General features: G+C 32.6%; 1 protein-coding gene across 1 annotated transcript in view; it reads right to left on the bottom strand.

Annotated features, from left to right (window-relative positions):
• Positions 1-22,942, bottom strand: part of LOC139511133 (uncharacterized) — a 231,704-nt gene that overhangs the window by 60,899 nt on the left and 147,863 nt on the right. Inside the window, exons 119-131 of the mRNA XM_071297705.1 lie at positions 21,499-21,724; positions 19,858-20,055; positions 13,861-14,170; positions 13,083-13,499; positions 11,247-11,373; positions 10,291-10,385; positions 9,478-9,663; positions 8,085-8,265; positions 5,521-5,687; positions 4,899-5,026; positions 4,188-4,395; positions 3,262-3,433; positions 1,613-1,856 (exon numbers count right to left, since the gene is read on the bottom strand). Of these exons, the coding sequence (XP_071153806.1) occupies positions 1,613-1,856; positions 3,262-3,433; positions 4,188-4,395; positions 4,899-5,026; positions 5,521-5,687; positions 8,085-8,265; positions 9,478-9,663; positions 10,291-10,385; positions 11,247-11,373; positions 13,083-13,499; positions 13,861-14,170; positions 19,858-20,055; positions 21,499-21,724 (2,659 nt within the window). The remainder of the gene's footprint in view (positions 1-1,612; positions 1,857-3,261; positions 3,434-4,187; positions 4,396-4,898; positions 5,027-5,520; positions 5,688-8,084; positions 8,266-9,477; positions 9,664-10,290; positions 10,386-11,246; positions 11,374-13,082; positions 13,500-13,860; positions 14,171-19,857; positions 20,056-21,498; positions 21,725-22,942) is intronic.

Here is a 22,942-nt window from a genome sequence, read left to right as displayed (position 1 = left end):
AAAGCTCACTTGGCCCTTCGGGCCAGGTGAGCTAAAAAAATGAATGAAAAAACAAATATGTAGCACTAACACATAAACAAACAACAACCACTGAATTACAGGCTCCTGACTTGGGACAGGCACATACATAAATAATGTGGCAGGGTTAAACATGTTAGTGGGATCCCAACCCTCCCCCTAACCTGGGACAGTGGTATAACAGTACAACATAAGAACGAACTATAACAAGAGGCTGTAACAACGACAGCAAACCGGATTTATTAACATTTATTTGTGTCCTGGCAATATCGCAAGAACCATTACTGATGAATGGTGAAAGTGAAAATCGTCAATATCAAATTTGACCTCCATTTTGTCATCAGTATCAACATATTAAAATTTGAAAAGCTTAGATTGAATGGTTCATGAGTAAATGCAATAAAGTGAATGGAAACGCCATTTTACGATCTTTCAAGAACCATAACTCCTGAACAGTAAAAGTCAAAATCTTCATTATTAAACTTGACCTCCATTTTGTCATCAGTAACAACATATTAAAATTTGGGAAGCTTTGGTAGAACAGTTCATGTGTAAATACACGGACACGACTGGAAACTCCCTTTTTCAATCTTTCAAGAACCATAACTTCTGAACGGTAAAAGTCAAAATCGTCATTATTGAACTTGACCTCCATTTTGTCATCAGTAACAACATATTAAAATTTGGGAAGCTTTGGTAGAACAGTTCATGCGTAAATGCACGGACACGACTGGAAAAAACATTTTTCAATCTTTTAAGAACCATAACTCCTGAACGGTAAAACTTGACCTACAGTTAGTTGTCAGTAACAACATATTAAAATTGTAAAAGCTTTGGTTGAACGGTTCATGAGTTAATGCACGGACAACATTTGATTGCCGCTCGGTCGCCCGCCGTACATCCCCAAATCAATAACCGACATTTTTGTCACAAAAATCCGGTTAAAAATCAGTTGAAAAAGGCTTAACTCATCAGATTGACAAACATACAAGTGGACGTGCCCGGGTATTTCATCACGACACAAAAAGACACAATGAACAGATCTGAGAGTACTCGCAGTTATCTGACAGCTAGTTCAAAGCCACTAACAACTTATAAAACAAGAATGTGTCCTCAGTACACGAATGCCCCACTCGCACTATCATTTTCCATGTTCGGTGGACCGTGAAATCGGGGTAAAAACTCTAATTTGGCATTAAAATTAGAAAGATCATATCATAGGGAACATGTGTATAAAGTTTGAAGTCGATTGGACTTCAACTTCATCAAAAACTACCTTGACCAAAAACTTTAACCTGGAGCGGGACAGACGGACGGACGGACGGACGGACGAACGAACGGACGCACAGACCAGAAAACATAATGCCCCTCTACTATCGTAGGTTGGGCATAAAAATCATGCATCATGTTAAGCCTTAAAGAATTAGACATTAATTCAGTAACATAAGGTTTTGATTGCATTTCATGCAAGCATTACCCAAAAATTCCCTGTTGTTTCATACAAATTTGATTTTTTTTCTGACATGTTGATGAATGACAATGGTATACCATAATACGTCCTGTAAACCACCTAGTTTGAGCACATCTAATTTACCTGGTAAGTTTGGTCCTGGTGTAGCATAGTGCCATCTCCCAGACTGAGTAAAACAGGTGGTGTTAGATCAACAACAAATCCATCAGTATCAGATGTAATAGAGTTTAGAGCACCATTGGTTGTTTTCAGCTGTATCTTGACGTGATCTTTGTGGTGTAGATGAAAATTCACCCATTCTACCTCCTGTGTGTCATTAGAGAATGCTACCCAGTCCCTTATAACCTCAAAATCATTTGTATTATTACTGAAAAGGGAAACAATAACATTGTTTTTTAAGATGTGAATACCTATTGAAAAAGGCCTGCTGCTTTGTTGTTTACACAGTTTGAACTATATTGGTGCAAAACATTACGGTAGAAAGTTTTACTTATCATTTGATAGGACCTTTTTACCAGAAATTAGCTGTTATTTATCAAATTGTGCTTTTATGGTACATGCTCCTCTGACATACTCCCACATCTCTGTTTCCTCTTATAAAAAAAAGAAATGCAATTATTTGGATGATTTCTTGTTTAAACGATTAACATAATCGTATCTTAGTAAGGGCGGCCAATTTTTTTTCACAAAAATAAAATTCACTGATTCCAAAATTTTATTGATGATGGGAGATAACTCATATCTAATATGGTGTACAGTCAAACCTGTATTACACATTTACTTGTGGGAAGTATAAAAAAAAATCTGATTAAGAGAGGTGCAATTTAAAAGAGGTCCAGAAAACATCTGATTTGTATAAAAATTACATGATGACCCTAACATAATGTAACATGAATGTTAAGCTAGGTTCACACTGCTGATCAGATCAACTCAATGATCCTGATTGTCCAAATTTCCACGACCAAGCATACAAAATTTTTGATTGGGCCTGTTTACGTTTTCTACCCAACTGCTATGCGACTGTACACGAACTTAACTCGACCATTCACAACTCCTTTATGACTCCATCACGACTCCAATCCAACCACTAATTGAATACATATTCTATAATTCCGACCAATTCACGATCTCTTTGCGATCTTAACTCGACTAGCTAGACCAAACCAACTATACTTGATCTCAGCCTGATCTCTGCCAGACCTGATCGACTTGATCGTATAGGGGTCATAGGGATAGTCGGGCATTGGTAGGGTATGTGCAATTTCAGTATAAAAACGTCTGAATTTTTTTATATTACCTGCTGCAGCAGAGGGGGCATTAAGTGTTACCCTTGTCTGTCCGTTATATGTATACCTACGTCCGAACAGTCAGTTTCCGTTCTCTCATTTTATTTTGCCTCAACCAAATTTTAGGAAACGTGTACACAATGCTTAAAACACCGCTACTCAACTAATTCTCAGTCTCTTCTGGAGGAACTGGCTTCTTGATCCTTACTTGAATGTTTTTGACTTGTCAAAAGCTCTCAGGTAGAATGTCAGATCGATGACAACCACAGTAGACCACCTCGAACATTCTTGTCGATTGAGTCAGACCAGTCTCCCAATGGCTTAATTAGTCTTGATTGAGATTGATCCAGTTGTCTAATCAGCAGTGTGAACCTAGCTTTAACAACATTAAAATCTCTGAAAAAAATATTTTAGTTCATCTTTTTTATTTAAATGTATACTAAGAAAGTCAAGGAAATGCTTTCAAAAACTTAAATAATTACTGACCTTGCAACCTGAACCTGGATTTCATACTGATTTATATCAGATTCTGGGTCTGAGTAATCTTTCCACTGAGCTCCTAATTTAGCAGGGTTAGGAGAAAACTGTAGGTCACTAAAGTTCTCTTCTACTCCATCAATTACCTCCCCTGATACTGGTTCTGTCAAATCTACTGTAACTGTATCAAAGATAAAACAAAGTAGTCATTTTAGTTATCTTTAGCTACTTTAAAAGTTATTTTAAAGGTGTAATACCACCAAATCATGGTACGTCACATCCGGTTGCATACGAAAGTAGGCCTAAAAAATATTCCCTTGAATTTGACAGTTGTAGAAAATTAACCCTGCATTTGAATGCACTTAAATGTTTCTGAGTCATAAATATGTATGTTGGGTGTCTGAAAGCATCATTCTTTTTTTATTTGATGGTCTTATAAAATATTTTGGAACGTTAAGGTTACATAGTTACCAAAGCAGGTAACCAGTAAATAACAGTGTAAAAATTGGGTTGTTTACTTCCGGCGGTGGTTACTTTCTTATATGCAATGAAATGTGGTGTGAAATTTTCACTGTATCACTGGAAAGGATTGAACTTTACACATGCAAAGAATTTCTTTGGTTGAAATAAAGGTAAATACTGTACAATTTTTTTAAAAGTGCCAATTTAACAAAGACTGTTAGGGAAAAATCAATGGTGGTATTACACCTTAAAGACTGGTTAAGGAATATGTTTGTCAAGTTTGGTTTATTTTGTTCAGTAAAAAACAAAGATAATAATCTAGAACATTTACTAATTAATTGAAATATCACATCTTTTTCAAGATAGGGGACAGAAAAGTGTATCTGTTCATTGATTAAGAGATTGATTTTAATTGTTTTAAACCATACCTCCATTAGATATACTGACAACTTTCTGTTGTTTAATAGCTCAATTATAAGCCCAGACGATAGTGTAATATGTTTTCTGATGTTCCAATGCATGCTGAGGATCTATATCTACACATGTTTTGTGCTGTTTACTACTTATCTCTGTCAGGTTAGCTATGTCAGTGATGTTGACATTATATTCTGATGTCACTCCTAACATGTATGTAGATATCCCAGACTCAGGATCATAAAAGTGTTGCCAATTAGAACACAGCTGAAACAAAAGACAACCAGAAATATGACAATAGAGGTACAAAAATGTATATGTCTCACATGCTAATACACAATAAAATATAAAATCTTAAAAGGAAGATTAAACCATTGTAAAGAGCAAGATAAGATATTTCTCCACTGGAAAATGGTAAATCTCAACCAATTTTTAAATAATGTAAATTCAGAAATTATACCATGCATTTAAAAATTATTGTGATGTTAATAATTCCCTTTTGGTCATATGGAACCTGAAGTATTTGAAAATACTCAGCTTTCAAATTATTGGTTTTCAACTTTACTGATTGAGGTTAATTAAATCCAAAAAAGGGTTTATACAAAAATTAGTTTGAATCTATTTCTTCTTATTTTTTTGGTTTGTGTATGTATGTAAATGCCTCTGATTAAATTTGATAAGTATTTTGTACTCTTGGTATGGAACAGATTAATGTGTTAGTATGGAAGATTTGTTTATACCTCCTATATTCTAACTTGTAATTAACTTACAGAATCAAAGTGTTTAGTGTACATGAGATCAACACCTCCCAATGGTCCATCTAATACCTCTCCAGCTATTGGAGGAGATTTGTCTACAATAATAGGCTGGTCAGCTACACCAATACTTCTCAAATCAACTACAAATTAACAAAGCTTAATATTATTACTTTATTCCAAATCTTCTGTGCTATTTCTCATAATAAACATGTATACTAACTGTGGAGAGTTGTCTCATTGGCAATCATACCACATCTCGTTATTTACATTGTAACCGGAGAGCACGATTCTTCTTGCAAAATTGCATGTCTCTACTGGGACCTCTATGTTACCCGGCTGACTAAGTATCCACTAAATATTCAAAGGGAAGTGATCCCGTCACAACATATTAACTTTTAAAATTTTTGTGACAACAACTTCATAGAAAGCTACCTTCATCAAAAACTTTAAACTGATAATGTACTTATTCTACACTATCACAACTCTATGTTTGGATCAAAACCATAATTTGAACACAACAATTATAAAAAATCCCTCTTATCTCTTTTTCATTATGAAAATGTTACTTCTGTTAACAACTTTGATTTTGTCTGAATTTACCTCTCTAAATAATTCTAATTTTGTCTGACTTTACCTCTGTTAACAACTTTAATTTTAATCCATACAGGAATACCATCAGTTAACTCTATGACATATTCTATACTGAGATTATGATCCAGCCTTGTCCAATCCATCTCATCACAATCTCTCCTTGAATGTCCTAGACAAAGGTCATTATACTCTATTCCAGAGTCAGGATCACTGTAAAGAAAGTAGAACAAAACTTTAATCACTAATAATAACATATACTTTTAATCTGTGTGGTTTTGACTTATAATTAGTGGTTCACTTTAAACTGACTGAATCACAACCTTTAACATGTTAACTTAGCAAAAGTTTCAAAGTCAATTAACTACGATGAGGCCAAATAATCATGAATTGCTGGTTTTGGAAACAAGCAAAATCTTATGTCATGATCTGCAACTTGGTAGAGAGGTGATTAAACTGTACTGTTAATTGCCAAAAAAAACCCAAAACAATCCAACTTTGTCAATTCATGCGTAAAAAAAGAAAATTAACAAGAAATTAACAAGTTGCCCAAGAAACTATTCAATATTTGAACATAAAATTTTGTATTCTTCCAAACTTTTTATCTCAAACTTCGACACATTTATTATTCATTTATTTATGTTCATTTCCTTTGAAGGAACAAAATAATATATAACAGTTAACTGAGATTTCATATCATCCATGTTTGACTCATGACAGTTATAAATGCATTGAAACAACAAGAGGCTCTCAAGAGCCTGAATCACTCACCTGTATTTGAGAAGAAGATTTTTAAATGTTAGCAAACTTGATGAACAAATTATGTAAAATTGTCTTTAAAGGGCAATAACTCATTAAGGGGTCAATTGACAATTTTAGTCATATTAACTTTTTTGTAGATCTTATTTTGCTGAACATTATTGCTGCTTACAGTTTATTTCTATCTATAATAGTATTCAAGATAATAACAAACCAGATGCTCCGCAGGGCGCAGCTTTATACGACCTCAGAGGTTGAACCCTGAACAGTTGGGGCAAGTATGGACACAACATTCAAGCTTGATACAGCTCTGAATTTGGATTGTTATTAAAAAGTTGACACAACATAGGTTTCTGGCACAGAATGAATGTGGTCTAAGAACTTAAACTTAAAAACTTAAAAATTTTAAATTGAACATTTACCTATTATGGTCCAATATCCAAAATCTAAATACATGGTTAGATTCAGCATATCATAGAACTTCAAGAATTCAATTTTTAAAGAAATCAAATAATGTTCAATTTTAGACCCTTTAGACCTCAATGTGGACCAATTTGATAACCAGGCCCAAATATTAAAGATCTAAATACATGGTTAGATTCAGAATATTGAAGAATCCCATATATTCAATTTTTGACCCCGATTTGGACCAACTTGAAAACTGGGCCCATAATCAAAAATCTAAGTACATGTTTAGATTCAGCATATCAAAGAACCCCAAGAATTCAATTTTTGTTAAAATCAAACTAAGTTTAATTTTTGACCCTTTGGACCTTAATGTAAAACAATTTGAAAACAGGACCAAAAATTAAGAATCTAAATACACGGTAAGATTTGGCATATCAAAGAACCCCAATAATTCATTTTATGATGAAATCAAACAAAGTTTAATTTTGGACCCTTTTGGACAAAAAAAATCAATCCCAACCTTCCTTATGTGGTCATAAACCTTGTGTTAAAATTTCACAGATTTCTGTTGACTTATACTAAAGTTATTGTGTGCGATGCTTATTTGGGCCCTTTTTAGTCCCTTATTCCTAAACTGTTAGGACCAAAACTCCCAAAATCAGTCCCAACCTTCCTTTTATGGTCATGAACCTTTATGTTTAAATTTTATAGATTTATATTTACTTATACTAAAGTTATAGTGCGAAAAAGCAAATGTGTTTGGACGACAACGACGCTGACGCAGCCAACGTCATACCAATATACGACCAAAAAATGTTCAATTTTCGCAGTCGTATAAAAACTGCAAAATTTCCTTAAAACTACCAGTTAATTGGCAGCAACCCAGCAATGGGTTGTTCGATTCGTCTGAAAATTTAAGGGCTGATAGATCTTGACCAATTGAACAATTTAAGCCCATGTCAGATTTGCTCTAAAAGCTTTTGTTTTTGAGGTTTAAGCTAAAAACTGCATTTGACCCCTATGTTCTATTTTTAGCCATGGCGGCCATGTTTGTCGATGATTCAAAACTTCGGATACAATTTATAAACTAGATACCCTAAGGAACATTTAGTTAAACTTTTAATGTATTTTGCCCAGTAGTTTCAGAGGAGAAAATTTTTAAATAGTTTACCAAGACAGATGACGACGATGGACGTCAAGAGATGGCATAAGCTCACATGGGGCCCTTTATCATAGATTTTGACAGAAACCAGCTTGACACATATAGGTTTAACTGCATATAGTACTATATAGTACATGTATAGAGTTGTGTATTGCCTTTAGTAGATATAAGTCTTCATCATATGATACACCATAAATATCTGTCATTATTGGTCTAGAATTGTCTACAGTATAAGGCACTGTATGACACATAGAGGTTTAACTGTATATAGTGGTACATACCTAGAGTTGTGTATTGCCTTTAGTAGATATAAGTCTTCATCATATGATACACCATAGATATCTGTCATTATTGGTCTAGAATTGTCTACAGTATAAGGGACTGTATGACAGACTGTTGCTGCTAATGGTCCTCCATACTTTACATCATTCAATGCTCTTACAGTAATAAAGTACTCGTCATCTACAAAAATATATATATTTTTCTGTCTTCCATAGTTCACATAATTTAATGAACTGTTTTATTTACTGATTATCTTCAAATACTACTAAAAAAAATATGTTAATGCTAATAATTCAAAACCTTTATATTAATCAGTGATTGATTGATTTTTGGTTGCTAAACCTCCAGTGGCAAATATTTCATGCATGTTAATAGGACAATATAAATCAGTGAAGTACTGATAATCTGTCAAAAGAAGAACAAATAATAACACTTGATTCTTAGAAATTGCTATTTGCCTGCCATACTTTATATCAATCATTCAGCACTCTAACATTGATGAACTGAGATCTGTCACAAAGTCAAAACTCATATGTACTACAATAAAGGTATACATTTGAAATCTTTGATTTTATTGTCACAAATTCAAGGATGTAAATTCTAAGATCAACAACAGCAATGCGATTGGAAAAAAATCCTTGTTAAATGAATTATGACAAATGGAAATGGTATATGTGATTTTGTCAGACATCCAGCACCTAAATTGAATTTAACCCAATAAAATATATAATGTAAAAGTGTTTTTGTTGTTTGACTTTTCAACATTTTATGTGTGTTATCATAACGACCCTGCATACCCGAGGTACTGTACTACAGATTTACCAGGTGTTGATTCACTTTTGTTTATAATCAATAAAATGTCAAAAAATTTGATGTCAAAAAGGCAAATTGCACCAGAATACTAATTAAGAATATGCTTCTCTACATTTGATTATGATTGATATTTCTACACGTTCAAGCCAAGGTTGTCTCATTATGTTGTAACACAGCTGGTTACTCAGTTCTTTCTACCAAACTATCTGTTTGATCACTTATGTGTTGATATCATGTTGTAATTTGTTGCTGTGTTACATATTTGTTTTTCGTTCATTATTTTGTACTTTAGGCTGTTAGTTATCTCGTTAGAATTGTTTTACATTTGTCATTTTAGGCACTTTTATAGCTGACTATGCAGAATGGGCTTTGCTCATTGTTGAAGGCTATAGAGTGACCTATATAAATTTTGGTGTCATTTGGTCTCTTATGAGGAGTTATCTAAATGGCAAATGGCCGTATCTTCATATTAATATTGTATTACGGAAGATATATATAATCTTTAATGAATTTGATTAGATAAATAATTCATTCTAAAAACTTTTCAAACATTCAGCTGGAACTAAGAATACTTCGTACCTGGAAGAATTTTATATGGTGCCGGTATTGGGCTGATCATAGCACTGTGTGTCCACTGAGATTTATCAAACAAATGTTTGTGTGGATCGTGATGTATATGTATCAAATCTTCACACTCCTGATGACCAACCCAGATTGTGTATCCCAACATACCAGCCTCTCTGTCCACAAAACCATCCCAGTTACCTGAAAGTATTTCAATATAATAGTAGAGGAATTGTGGTGATTAACAGTAACGTAGTAACTTTGGTTGATACTATTTGATATAAGTATAAGTTTGTATGGTAAATGTTGTTTCTGAAAATAAGGTGATGAAATATTCTTGAAATTGGGACAATTACATTGGGGAAATAAAACAACTCCATGGTTTCTTCAGAGTCCAAAGCCCATGTATCTTGAGCAAGGGTTTTTAAGAGGGAGCAGGGAGCTCTTAAAATGGAGCCGAATGCTTACTTGATTTAAGTATTATTCAGTAATTTGATGCAATGACCAAATGTTAATCAATTAGAAACAAGGTAATCAACAAAAAAATCTTTTTTTATGAAACAAAGTTCAGTCAAGTGTATCATCACCACATGTGCAATGCACATAGTGCACTGTAACAAGACCTGAAGTTAGGCGTAAACTAGGAAAAGGACAATCATACTTTTTACCTGTTAGCTCTTGTGTACTGTGAATTGTAAATTGAAACTGTGCCATACATATATATTTATAACCTTTTATGCACCACAAATTATACTTTTGAACAGGAATATATCTAAACATTTATTAGCTCTAGTGCACTGCATATTGTAAATTAGAACAGGACTGTACCTGATATATATCTATTAGCTCTGGTGTACCGCACATTAGACATTGGAACAGGACCATTAAACACTGCGTCTGACCCGTCACCATCTACTATAAGTCTGCAAGTAACAAATTTATCATATTAATAGTTATCTTTCTCTTATCGTTGTGGCCTGTTATCATTGTTATCTATTTCTTGCATGAATAGATATTGCTTGTATCATGCTGCAAGGAGTGCGATAAGAAAAATGTGATATGAAAATCTGCGTTTATTTGATTTGCTTATCCAGCATCACAAGACAAAGTTACATCAATTCCAAAGGGCTAGGTCAACATTTCTCAGAATTTTTAATAAGAGAAATATGTTTAACAACTTGTGAGAATTGAATATCTCGTTATTTAATTTTTAAAATAATAACTCGCCAAAGGTTTGTTTGTTATTATATTGAAATTAAATAACTCAAGTTGATATCAAGCAATATCCCATTCTCACAAATTATGAAACCTTATAATTTCCTTTAATTGTGGATGTAACATGTCTTCTGAGTGGCTGACATTGTTCTGTTTATTAGCTCATAGACATAATTTTGTCACGTGACCCTGATGTCATCAACATTTTTTCATGGTTTACTATGGTTTAAAATGGATTTTAGAACTAAATTATAAGAAATGACTAATATTTTTTCTGACTATTCAAAATCACATACAAAATATGGTGCACACATTAAAAAAACCGCTTCACAGTTTATTCAGTGAGCACTTCATTTTTGATGTTATTTCTTCATACACAGAAAAAATATTATGGTCATTCCTTAAATAACTTACATAATTATTTAAAAAACAACATGATAATTTAAAATATTATTATAAAAAGACATAGATATATTAATCATTCACTTTAAACAAACTTTTACATGGATAATTTATATGGGAGAGGACAAGGTCTGTTAACATTGATGACTTATTTCATTGGAACAAACCTGTGATTCTGTATTTTAGGATTTACACCTCTACACCATATCTGCCAGTCTGGTCTGTCATGTTCAGGAATCAAATCCATACAAGGAATTATTTCATGATAATCTGTAGTTTTATTTCTAATAATTCCTACAAAAACATAATATTGTATAGAAATGAAAATTTAAAAAAAAATATACTAAACGAGCAAAAAGAAAAAAACTGTATGTTTGAAATGTCAACTTAAACATATAAAATTTGAGGAATTATTTTTTATAACTGCATTGCACTTATGTAATATTTCCACAAGGCATATTAAGCCAGGTGAGCTAAAAAGTCCATCAACCCCTATTTTAGAACTTGGCCATGATATTGCTGATATCAACCTATAGTATCCTCGTCTCATGGGTTTTCGTACGATTAAGAATGTACTGTGACATCACATTTCCATTAAAAAAGCACGAATTGTACAAATTCCATGATGTACTTAAACATTTGATCTGACCATATAAGTTTTATAAAAATCTGGCAAGAATTGAACTCTTAAGAGAGTTAACACGACCACACAAAAGGGCAGACAGAATTTACATGTCCCCACCAATGTGTTGTGCGGAGGACAACAATACAAACTTCTTTAAACTTTTTATCTCTGATTTATAGAGTGAATATTATTGCTATAAACATATGCATGTTCATGGCTCTACAACCTGTCGATACCTGTATCTTTGCATTGGACAAGGTCATGTTTTTCTCTGTTTATGACTTCTTAGTAAGAAATCCATTGGATGTTGGATGTGTACTGATTGATAATTTAGTCTTAGATGAATGATTTTTATTTTATTAGTTGTTATTGGCTTTGAACTAGTTGTATTTCTATTTGTATCCATCTGATGAGTTTAGCCTTCTTCAACTGATTTTTAAAGTTTGTTCTTATGTTGTACATGTACTGTTAAGCCACTGTCCCAGGTTAAGGGAGGGTAGGGCGCCCAATTACATGTTTAACCATGCCACATTCTGTATGCCCTGTCAAAAGTCAGGAGACTAATTCAGTGGTTGTCGTTTGTTGCTGGGTTACATATTTGTTTTTAGTTCAATCTTTTGTAGATTGTATGTTTAAATTGTTTTACATTTGTCATTTTAGGTCCTCTCATAGTTAACTATGTGGTATTGGCTTTGGTCATTGTTGAAGGCTGCGTTACCTATATTCATTAGTTTTTGTGTCATTAGGTCTCTTGATAAGAGTTGTCTCATTTACAATCATACCACATCTTTGTATATCCTCATTTTTAACCTTTATACATTTGAATAACATATCTTATAGAAATAGGACACTTCATTTTGATAAATACCATTTCACTAAGTCAATTAAAATTTACATAATAATAATTAAAATATAACATTTGACATAACTTGTCTTAACTAACCATATTAACTTTGGTTTTCTTTGTCTATTAATATATAGTCCCTAGTGTGAACAGTGTATAACTTCCAATTTTCATTCACTTTCTCAATTTACTTTGTGATTTTTCATGCTTAAAATATTAAGAAAGGGGATGAAATTACATGCTTTAATACAACATTTGGATGCTGAATCTTTATGTTTTAAAAGTAGTGATTTGGTCCAGTTTAAAAAGGTCAAGAAATAGTATGTCTGTAGCTGTCAACAAAGAATTGTCAATATTTCTATATTATTTTTCAATAGTATTACACTATACTTTAAAATTTTTATTGAGACAGAGCAGGTGCAATTTTTTTAATATGAATTTATTGTCTAAAAGAAATGCACTATGAAATAACTGTGTTCCCAGACCATAAGCACTGTGGTAGTTTATTTTTAATTTTCTTAATCACCAACAAACCTGTTTCTGGTGTAGTAATATCAACAAGAACTCCTTCACTAGTTAATATACTTTCATATCCTAAAACATTTACAATCCTGAAGTTGAAATAATGCACTTTGTTATGGAGGAGATTCATATTTTCATATATGAATCGTTTGGACTTTCCGATTCCAAGTCTTTCATAGTGTTCAAACAATCCGGACCTAGATTTTGTATAGTGATGTCCCTCTATGGCTTCCATAAGTTCACATTCAGCCGTGCCAAAGTCATAATTAAAGCTCATACATTTACTGAGTGGGAGGTCTGCACAAGCTCTGGCACAATCTCCAGGAGAATATTTAATGGTGTTCTTTGCAGCTTTAGGTCCAATCAGTCTGCCAGTAACTGGTCCAGTAAACATTTCTGTCAACACCTTTAGATTGAAGGGATCATCACCTGTAATCAATTACAACCTACAATTTAACTATCGGAAAAAAATCAGTGCTGAAAATGTGCAGGATTTGGTACATTTAAAACTTAAAAAGTGACACAATTAAATATCCTTGCCTGAAATTGGAAAGAAGTTGGCTTTTTAGCATGAACCTTTTGTTTTTTGTGCTCTAGCATTTGTTATTTTTTAGGTTTTCAAATTGAAGAATTTATTACTGTTAGACCACTTTTTGAGCAGACAAAAAACCATATCAATATGAAACAATACTTAAAGACTTATTTCAACCTGATGATATTAACACCTTAATATATTGTTAAAGGTGAGAAACCTGCCATGAATTGAGATAATTTAGTAGCTGATACATACCTAAGTTGTCATTAATATCATGATCATCTAAATCAACATCATTCCACGCTACAGTCTGGTCTCCATAAATATCTTTTCCATAGCCAACTCCAACTAGAGCTTGTGTGACCTCTGAGTCTTCATAAACAGTAACATAAGCTCGTAGTTCATCAGGGTTACTGGTTGACATAAATTCCTCCAGGAATCTTCCTCCGGGAACAGTTACATCGTATGTAGACAGGGAACAGTAGGCTTCCGATTTCTGACCAGAGTTATTCTCAGCAATCATTGTAAAATATATAGGAACTCCAGTACCTTCATTCTTTAATTTCTAAATAGAATTTCAATTCATTGACTTTAAAATGTTAGAACCACATAATAATTAAAAAGAAGATTTAGGGTTTTTCTAAATCTAAATTTAGATAAGATAGCATCCTTAAAATAGATGTCCGAAAAACCAGTTGAAGCTTTTAACTCAATAAGAATTCAGCAGAAACCAAAATAACACAAAAAGTACTGCATCAGTAAATTTAATCAAAGCGCTGTAAGCACTGAAGGCAGTTAACCAAAAACAAAGGCAAACGTAATTATGAAAACTGTGGCAATGTTGCTTCAATTCCTTTTTTTCAAATTTAAAAGAACAAACATTAAACATTCATATATCGTACATTTATGTTTATCTAATCAATTAATTATTAAGGCAAATAATTTATATGTTATCAATGTTTTCAAAAGTAATGCATAAGAGGGGTTTTCTGGGTATTTTGGGAAAAAGGACCCTGGCCAGTTTTGGGAGTTTTTTAACGCGGTTTTCAATGAGATTGGGAAAAACAACCAATATACCAGATGTTAGTTTTAGTGCGTTTAATTCATTAAACATTTTTTTGTTGGTGAAAATAAAGTAAGGACTACAACTTCTTTGTTTTTAAATATAACAACATGACATTTGAGTATCAAAACAATGAGTTCTAACTTCTTAAGGATTGTTACATTTTTTTGATTTTGACATGAAAATTTGTAAACTGAATAGTTACAGATAAAACATATATATCCTGTTTCTATTTTCTTTTTTTATATATCTTTTAGTTTTCAATTTTAGTGTTGCTAAGTCAGCTGTCACATGTTTGGTTATTCTAATTTTTTTATTTACTGTATTTGATTGACAAACCCGGAATTATATACTTGTCCGTTTCTGGATTTGATCTGGTTTAAGTATTTTCCCACACTTCCTGTTTATTTATGGCAGCCAATGTTTGTCAAAAAATGTTCAATATGTTTCAACTTGGATTTACACATTACTTGTTGGCGATTTTTGACATAAAGCTAGCAGTTGAATAAAATAAACATCTCTGTCCTTAATAATAAAGATGGAAATGAATTTTGTGATCATTTGGGAATTTTGCTCCCAAAATTGGGAAAAATGTAGGGTTATTGCCGTTGGGAATGGGTCCGAAAACCGGACCCTGTGGAATGCTAGAAAAATCCATGCATAATCAATGTATATTTTTTATGGTGAGTCTGCAGTGGTACAAGATGGCAATGATTGCAGTTGTTCTAGTTGGTAGTTAACGTTGGATTTAGTTGACTGTTAGTAGTACAAGTTGACTTCGTAAGAGCTTGTAATAGTATGAATGGACTTGCTTCCCTAGAAAGAAAACTGAGTTTAGAGTACAAAAGTTATGAGACACAAATCAGACAAATGTTTACTACTACAGGGATCAAAGGTGAGTTCTGACTGACCTGCCCACAGTAAATGCTCTTTGTAAGAACCAGGCAGAGTGTGATACATGAGGGTTTTAGATTTTCTCTATAATTTGCCCGGTAGAAGCAATAAATAAATGCTCAAAAATTGAATTTGGGTGAACAAATATGAGTGGTTGCCATGGTAACAGGTACTCTATTTTTTGGTGTTTAAGACTGGTAAAATCTTTCAAAAAATAGCAAAATCACTACAATTCAGAGCCTGATTCTAAATAGAATCAAACTTTTTAAACAAATTTTCATATATAATATTGAAATAACTTTGTTTAAACTTCATTTTAGTTAAGATTGCCTGTCAACTAAATTTGTTGATTTTTTGGAAAAAAATTGCCAAAAAAAGTATATTTTCAATATTTCTGAAAATTGGATTTTTGCCAAATTACCCAATTTTTTCATGTGTTTTTCAGAAAAGTGCAATTGTGTACAGCATAGTTAGCACTGTAGTTATGAAGTTTGGATACTACTTTACCAAATACAATAGAAAAATGCGAGGGATTTTCTTTAGTTTGATCCCAATAGCAACTGATTATTCCTTGGAAACAGAGCTATTATTTGCTAAATTCTGTCGTATGAGAACTTTTTTTGTCTTCAATTGTTTCCAAACCTTTGAGAAAACATTTAAAACATTCTCTTACACTAAGTTACTAAATTTGTTTTGTTGTAAATAAAATTTAAAATGATGTATACTTTTTTTATGAGAATATAACTGCATGCTATGCTTTGTTTCACTCACACAGTCTAGTAGAAGGTTCAACAAAATAAAAAATACAATGTGGCATTGGCATTCTGGTGTTTAGATGAAGGAGAAAGGGGGGGTACAGAAATATGGAAGGTCCAATAAATCAGTATAAATCTTTCAAAGATCCTCATAAGGAAAATTGCTACAATGTATGGTCATACTTTGTTTATGGTTCTCAATCTGATAATCAGTTACAATGTATGCTTCAAGAGATTGCAATAGCCCATACTGGCTTTTAAGCAAGGTCCAAATAACTATCTTAAGTATTGTTCTTGCAATACAATGTCCTTTGAATACATGTATTGTAAAGAAAATAAACAATTTTGGAAAAACAATTGTTTCCTTTGGAAATATCTATTAGAAGTTTAATCCCATCAAGAAGAGTCTCAGACTTGATCTGTAACCTAATATATATTCTTAATACCAAAATTAGACAGACCTGACAGACTTAATGAAAACCACATAAGCCGATAAAGTTTATGGACACTTAACAAAAAACAAGGAATTATTCTATTTAACAAGAAAGTTTTGTACTATTGTATTCAAAGTAATTATATTCCTTTTAAGGAATGAGATGCTAACACCAAAACCAGCTTCATGTCTTTCTTATGTTTTTGTGAGACTTTGCTTGGCCTCTGCTCTGCTTGTTTTTTATTGATATAGTATTACTGGTTTCCTTGTGAACATTTTGTTTGCTTCTATTCAATAATGTACCTTTTATCTTTCAGGTAGTAAATGTGAATATTATTAGTTGTAGTATTTGTTGAAATCACTCTTTGGACAGTCAAATATTTCAAAACTATTTGTAGGATTTATTAGCTACTATTATGATAGACAACTATAAATTAGGCATACAAAGTTCAGAGCACTAGTTATGATAAAAATACAATTAATGAGTAGAAATATTTCAAAATGCTTTACAGATTGTCAAATACATTGGTTTTATATTGATTTGAATCACACAATTTTCTTAAAAATTCCTTGAAATCAGCACACAAAATAAGTAATGCAATAAAATTTAGATTTTCAAGATACTTTTACTTTTTGACTGTATTCGCCTAAAACTATTAACTACTAGATGATATTTTGTAATAAATGTGATTTTGAAAACAAACAAAAATAACAGAAATTTTGTTCCAATATGATCATAATATACTGTATTTTGTTCTAATAAGCAAAGTACACAAATATCATTTTTCATTGCAATATGAAAATCAAATAAAGTTATTTCAAATAAATATGATTCATAACTTTCTTGTGCAGTATACATCTAATTCAACCTTCCCTCAAACTTGAAGTGAGTTGTCCTACATTAAAGTAGAGGTTACCATAATCTGTAACCTACAGTAAATGTAAATAAATGACCCCCACCTTCACCTCAAGTCCATAATGTCTAAGTTTGGAATAAAATGACAGGTGATTATAAAACAGTTGGTCTAATATTCTTTGGCTTGAAAGATTTATATGTTTTCTTTAAAATGAGACATAAATGAAATTTTTTTTAGGACCACAAATACATTTTGTAATTAAAATATAATTAAGGTAAATTCTTTAAACCTACTCATTTTTTGAATCAATAAAATTTTATAATAAACAAGAAATAACTGTAACAGGATGCTGTTACAAAGTCACCCATAATTTTTCATTCCCGTTGTCACCTGACATTGGGCAAAGTATAGTACACATTAGACGGTTAGGTCTAGCAATGTGTTATAAATATGTGATGCCTAGGAGATTGACCTTATATTTCATTCAAATCTTTTTGAAATGACAAACAGGAATAAATATGGTTTAGGAGTTGGTATCTCAACCGTTTACAAGTTCTCAAACACAAACAGGAGGGGTGGGGTGACCCTAGGGACTACTCCTACATCTCATTTGATTTTTTATATTGTCCCATACTTGAATATATATATGGTTTAGGGGTGGAGATTTCATCCGTTTCCAAGTTATCAAACAGGAGGGGGTAGGGTGACCACAGGGACTCCCCCATATTTCATTTGATGTGTTATAAAGTCTAATACATGAGTATGTATAGTTTAAGGATGGGGATCTTGGTTGTTCCCAGGTTCTCAAACGGGAGGGGGTGGGGCAACTCAAGGGACTCCCTTATATTTCATTTGACTTATTATATTGTCCCATTCATGAGTATATATGGTTTAGGGGTGGGGATCTCGACCGTTTCAAAGTTCCCAAACAGAAGGATGTACAGTGACCCTAGGGACTTCCCCCTATATTTCATTTGATTTATTATAACGTCCCATTAATGAAGACCACTTGTGTTTATCACTTTCTGTTTTCAAATAACAGTCATTTGAAAATTAAATAAAAAAAAAAAAACAAAAAAAAAAAACATGGGGTTCTACAGTAAACCCCTCCCTTCTTTAGACCCCTTAAAATACCTCCAAATAGACCCAAATGCACTAATGAAAGATTGATGGCTTCACTAGACATGTTAGTCTAACATATTATGTAACCCTAAGTAAATTTGAAAGACGGTCCGTGTTGTCTTCCAAGACAGTCCGACTTGTCTCGGTGACAAGTTGTCCCCATTTCTGAAAACATCCCATCAACGTCGATTACAGGATCTTTTTCATTCTTTAATAATAGCAAGTGTAAACATCGTATGTTGGTGCATTACTCATTTGAAAAGGTCATTTTATATGTGAAAACGGAGTAATTTAAAAGAATGAAATTTAATTCTGAATATACAATTTATTAACACGCATCTCAAATAAAAGGAATATCATGCATGATTAACAATAATAACCTTTCTATCATCAGAATCCTCAAAATTTCACTTCAAAGGTACGTAAATTTTTCTCTTCTAATTTGAAATTGCTGCAGGCCAACTTACATTTATTAATTATTTAACTAATGACTTATTAATAGGCTACTGACGTATTTAATATGTATCGGCAAAAACAATATTTCTACAACTTTTGCCATTTGGGAAATCTAAACTACTTGTTTTTAGAGATTTTCGGCGATTAAATATTTCATACAATTGTTCTTTGACATCTTGGCCAAAAGCACAGGCGATAATAAACTACATAAGGATTCCTAATGAGCACTATTTCCTATGTGCAACTTCAAAACTTTAGGGTGATTCAACGATCATTTAAGGTTTTTCTGGTTATATTTTTTGTAATCAAGAATTAAAAGTATGAAAAAAGTGTTCAATTAGTTATATATAACATAGCAGTCAGCTAAATAATAACAATGGCACCTATTTCAGCATTTATTGGGTAGAACACAATCTAGGGTGCTCGCATAATGCATCTTAACTGCATAAAAACAAGTTTTTACTAGTTCATTTTTCGTAAATAGTATTTATTATCTAATAATTGCAAATAACAATATAATAGTTTTTGAAGGCTTCAGCATTTTGCTGTCTCATAATTCTTTTTATTTTTAGGTCTAGTAATATGAGTAGTTAAAATGTTGATAGGAAAAGAGGACTACAATTATTAACAATTTGGCAATTCTGTATGTGTTTCTTATTATTATGAACTGACCTCTTTTATAATAGTAGATGGACCTCCCAGCTCAAACCTGTGTAATACATCTGATGTCCAGGGAACTGTCCCTATATTGAGATAGAGATGAACTTGACATCTATCATCCTCAGCCCGTATAGAGATCTGGAACTCTGATTCTGTGTAGTCTAAGAATGGTGTTTGTGACACTGTACAGGATGGCGTTGATCTCTTGGCCTGTAAATACAAGATGACAGCAAGAACTCTTCATTAATTCCTAATGTACATAGCAGAGAGAGAGAGCAATTTAGCACACATACATACTTATAAGAAAAGATTTTTTTCTGTAACAGTTTCCACCATTTCATATAGCTATAAGTATACACACACACATGTAAGATTTTTTCCAAATGGGACTTATTATAAAACATTACTGGAACCTGCTTCAATCAATGATACACTGACTTTATATAAACTTAAATCATGAGTGGCTCCACTTTAATGTGATGTTCTTGTTTGTGTCTGAAAATTTTTTGATAAAAGAAAACAACAAAACATCTTTGCTTCTTACTTACTATAATGTTATCAGGATATAATCTAATTTTGGATGTCACGCTTCTTCTGATTGGCTGACGTTATTTTGTTATCAGCCCATATACATAATTTAGTCATGTGACCGTGACGTCATCAATGTTTTTTCATGGTTTTCTGCGGTTTAAAATGGAATTTAGAATTAAATTTTAAGAAATGACTGTAATTTTTTTTCTGTCTATTCAAAATAACATAAACAAGAATGTGTCCTCAGTACACTAATGCCCCACTCGCACTTTCATTTTCTATGTTCAGGGGACCGTGACATTGGGATAAAAACTCTAATTTAGCATTAAAATTAGAAAGATCATATCATAGGGAACATGTGTACTAAGTTTGAAGTTGATTGGACTTCAACTTCATAAAAAACTACCTTGACCAAAAACTTTAACCTGAAGCGGGACAGACGGACTAACGGACGGACGAACGGACGGACGGACAAACGGACGCACAGACCAGAAAACATAATGCCCCTCTACTATCGTAGGTGGGGCATAAAAATGTGGTGCACACTGTCAAATAACCCGCTACGCACGTTATTCAGTGTGCACCAAATTTTTTATGTTATTTCTTCATAATAGAAACAAGAATGTGTCCATAGTACACGGATGTCCCACTCCCACTATCAGTTTCTATGTTCAGTGGACCGTGAAATTGGGGTCAAAACTTTAATTTGGAATTAAAATTAGAAAGATCATATCATAGGGAACATGTGTACTAAGTTTCAAGTTGATGTAACTTTAACTTCATCAAAAACTAACTTGACCAAAAACTTTAACCTGAACTTTGCACTACCATTTTCTATGTTCAGTGGACCATGAAATTGGGGTCAAAACTATAATTTGGCATTAAAATTAGAAAGATCATATCATGGGGAACATGTGTATTAAGTTTCAAGTTGATTAGACTTCAGCTTCATCAAAAACTACCTCGACCAAAAACTTTAACCTGAAGCGAACGGACGCACAGACGGACGATGGGACGAACGGACGGACGAACAAACAAACGGACGAACGGAGGCACAGACCAGAAAATATAATGCCCCTCATAAAAATATTACAGTCATTCTTTAAATAAATATAAACTTACCATGTTATCAGGATCATCTGTGAAAGATGATACTTCTGGTGCTGTGGCATCTTGTTGACCCGAACGATTATCAAATATCTTTTTACGTATTGTAGCAGTTCTATATCTCCAAAGTACTTTACTTAACAGTGTCTTGGTAAAACTAGTAAACTTTAAATCAATCTCCAAGGTGACCTTTCCAGACAGCTGAAGCTGTAGTGGTATAAGTTCCAAATACATGGATAATCTACAGAATAAAAATATTATTAATATGCTGATTTGGGAGTTTTAGAAGAATTTTATGAGAATTCAATATGTTTTTTTTTAATTGTTGAAGGACATATGATGGCCTATAATTGCTTACTACCAGTTCATTTTAACTTAGATGGAGAGTTGTGTCATTGGCAATCATGGTTTCCTCATTCTTATGTTTGAACTGTGAGGGAAAAAAATCATATACACAAAATCAAATATTAATATTTAATAAAAATTTTGTGACATCATTTATTTACTGTTCCTGGACCTAAATTGAATTCCAAAGGGAAAAGCCAGATCATTGTATACAAAAAACAAGTAGACAGGAATTTTTAGTTAAAAGAAGACCAAATAACATGAATTTTCATCTCAAAACATAATAAAAGAAAAGAAAAATGTGTCAGATTTGCAATTTTTTAAGTTATAATGGTATATGACTCACTGCCCAAATTCAAACTCTGTCTGCAAGATAATTCTTAGCATTGTGTATGAGTTTCATAAAACTTGCATTGGGCAAACTAACATGTTTAACCCGCCATATTATGTATGTATGTGCCTCTCCCAAGTCAGGAGCCTGTAAGTTGGTGGTAGTCGTTTGTTTATGTGTTACATATTTGTTTTTCGTTCATTTTTTGTACATAAATAAGGCTATTAGTTTTCTCGTTAGAATTGTTTAACATTGTCATTTCAGGGCCTTTTATATCTGACTATGTGGTATGGGCTTTGCTCATTCTTGAAGGCTGTGAGGTGACCTAAAGTCAGGGTTTCCGCTGGCGGTCGCCATTTTCGCAATTTGCGAAAAAATAATAATTGTGGCGATAAAAATTCATCATTTGCGAAAGAATTTGGCGAAAGAAATATATAGAACGATTTATTTTCCTCCATCTTGTTTATTTTCTTTTTTCAAGTTTCTCGGACTCTACCTGATTAGACAATACTCAGAATTCACCTTGACCTGATTTGGACAGAAAATCAATAATCAGCTGATTGCATTTTATAGCTATCGACAACAATGGACTAATTAATAAAGGTGTTGATTGAATTGTTCGATAAAATGATATGGTTAAATGGCTTCCGCTAAATGTCGCATACAGAATTTATTTACCACTTTGCGACGCACGTGTTTGAAGCAAACTTTTGACTTTTGACGTCTCCTCTCCTTTTAAAGATAGTTTAGAAAAGAAAGCTGTTGTGACAAAAAAATTTTCAA

This window comes from Mytilus edulis, chromosome 2, assembly GCF_963676685.1.
Source record: "Mytilus edulis chromosome 2, xbMytEdul2.2, whole genome shotgun sequence".
Taxonomy (NCBI): domain Eukaryota; kingdom Metazoa; phylum Mollusca; class Bivalvia; order Mytilida; family Mytilidae; genus Mytilus; species Mytilus edulis.
Note: the sequence above shows the minus strand (reverse complement) of the source record. Positions and strands in the feature narration are given on the sequence as shown.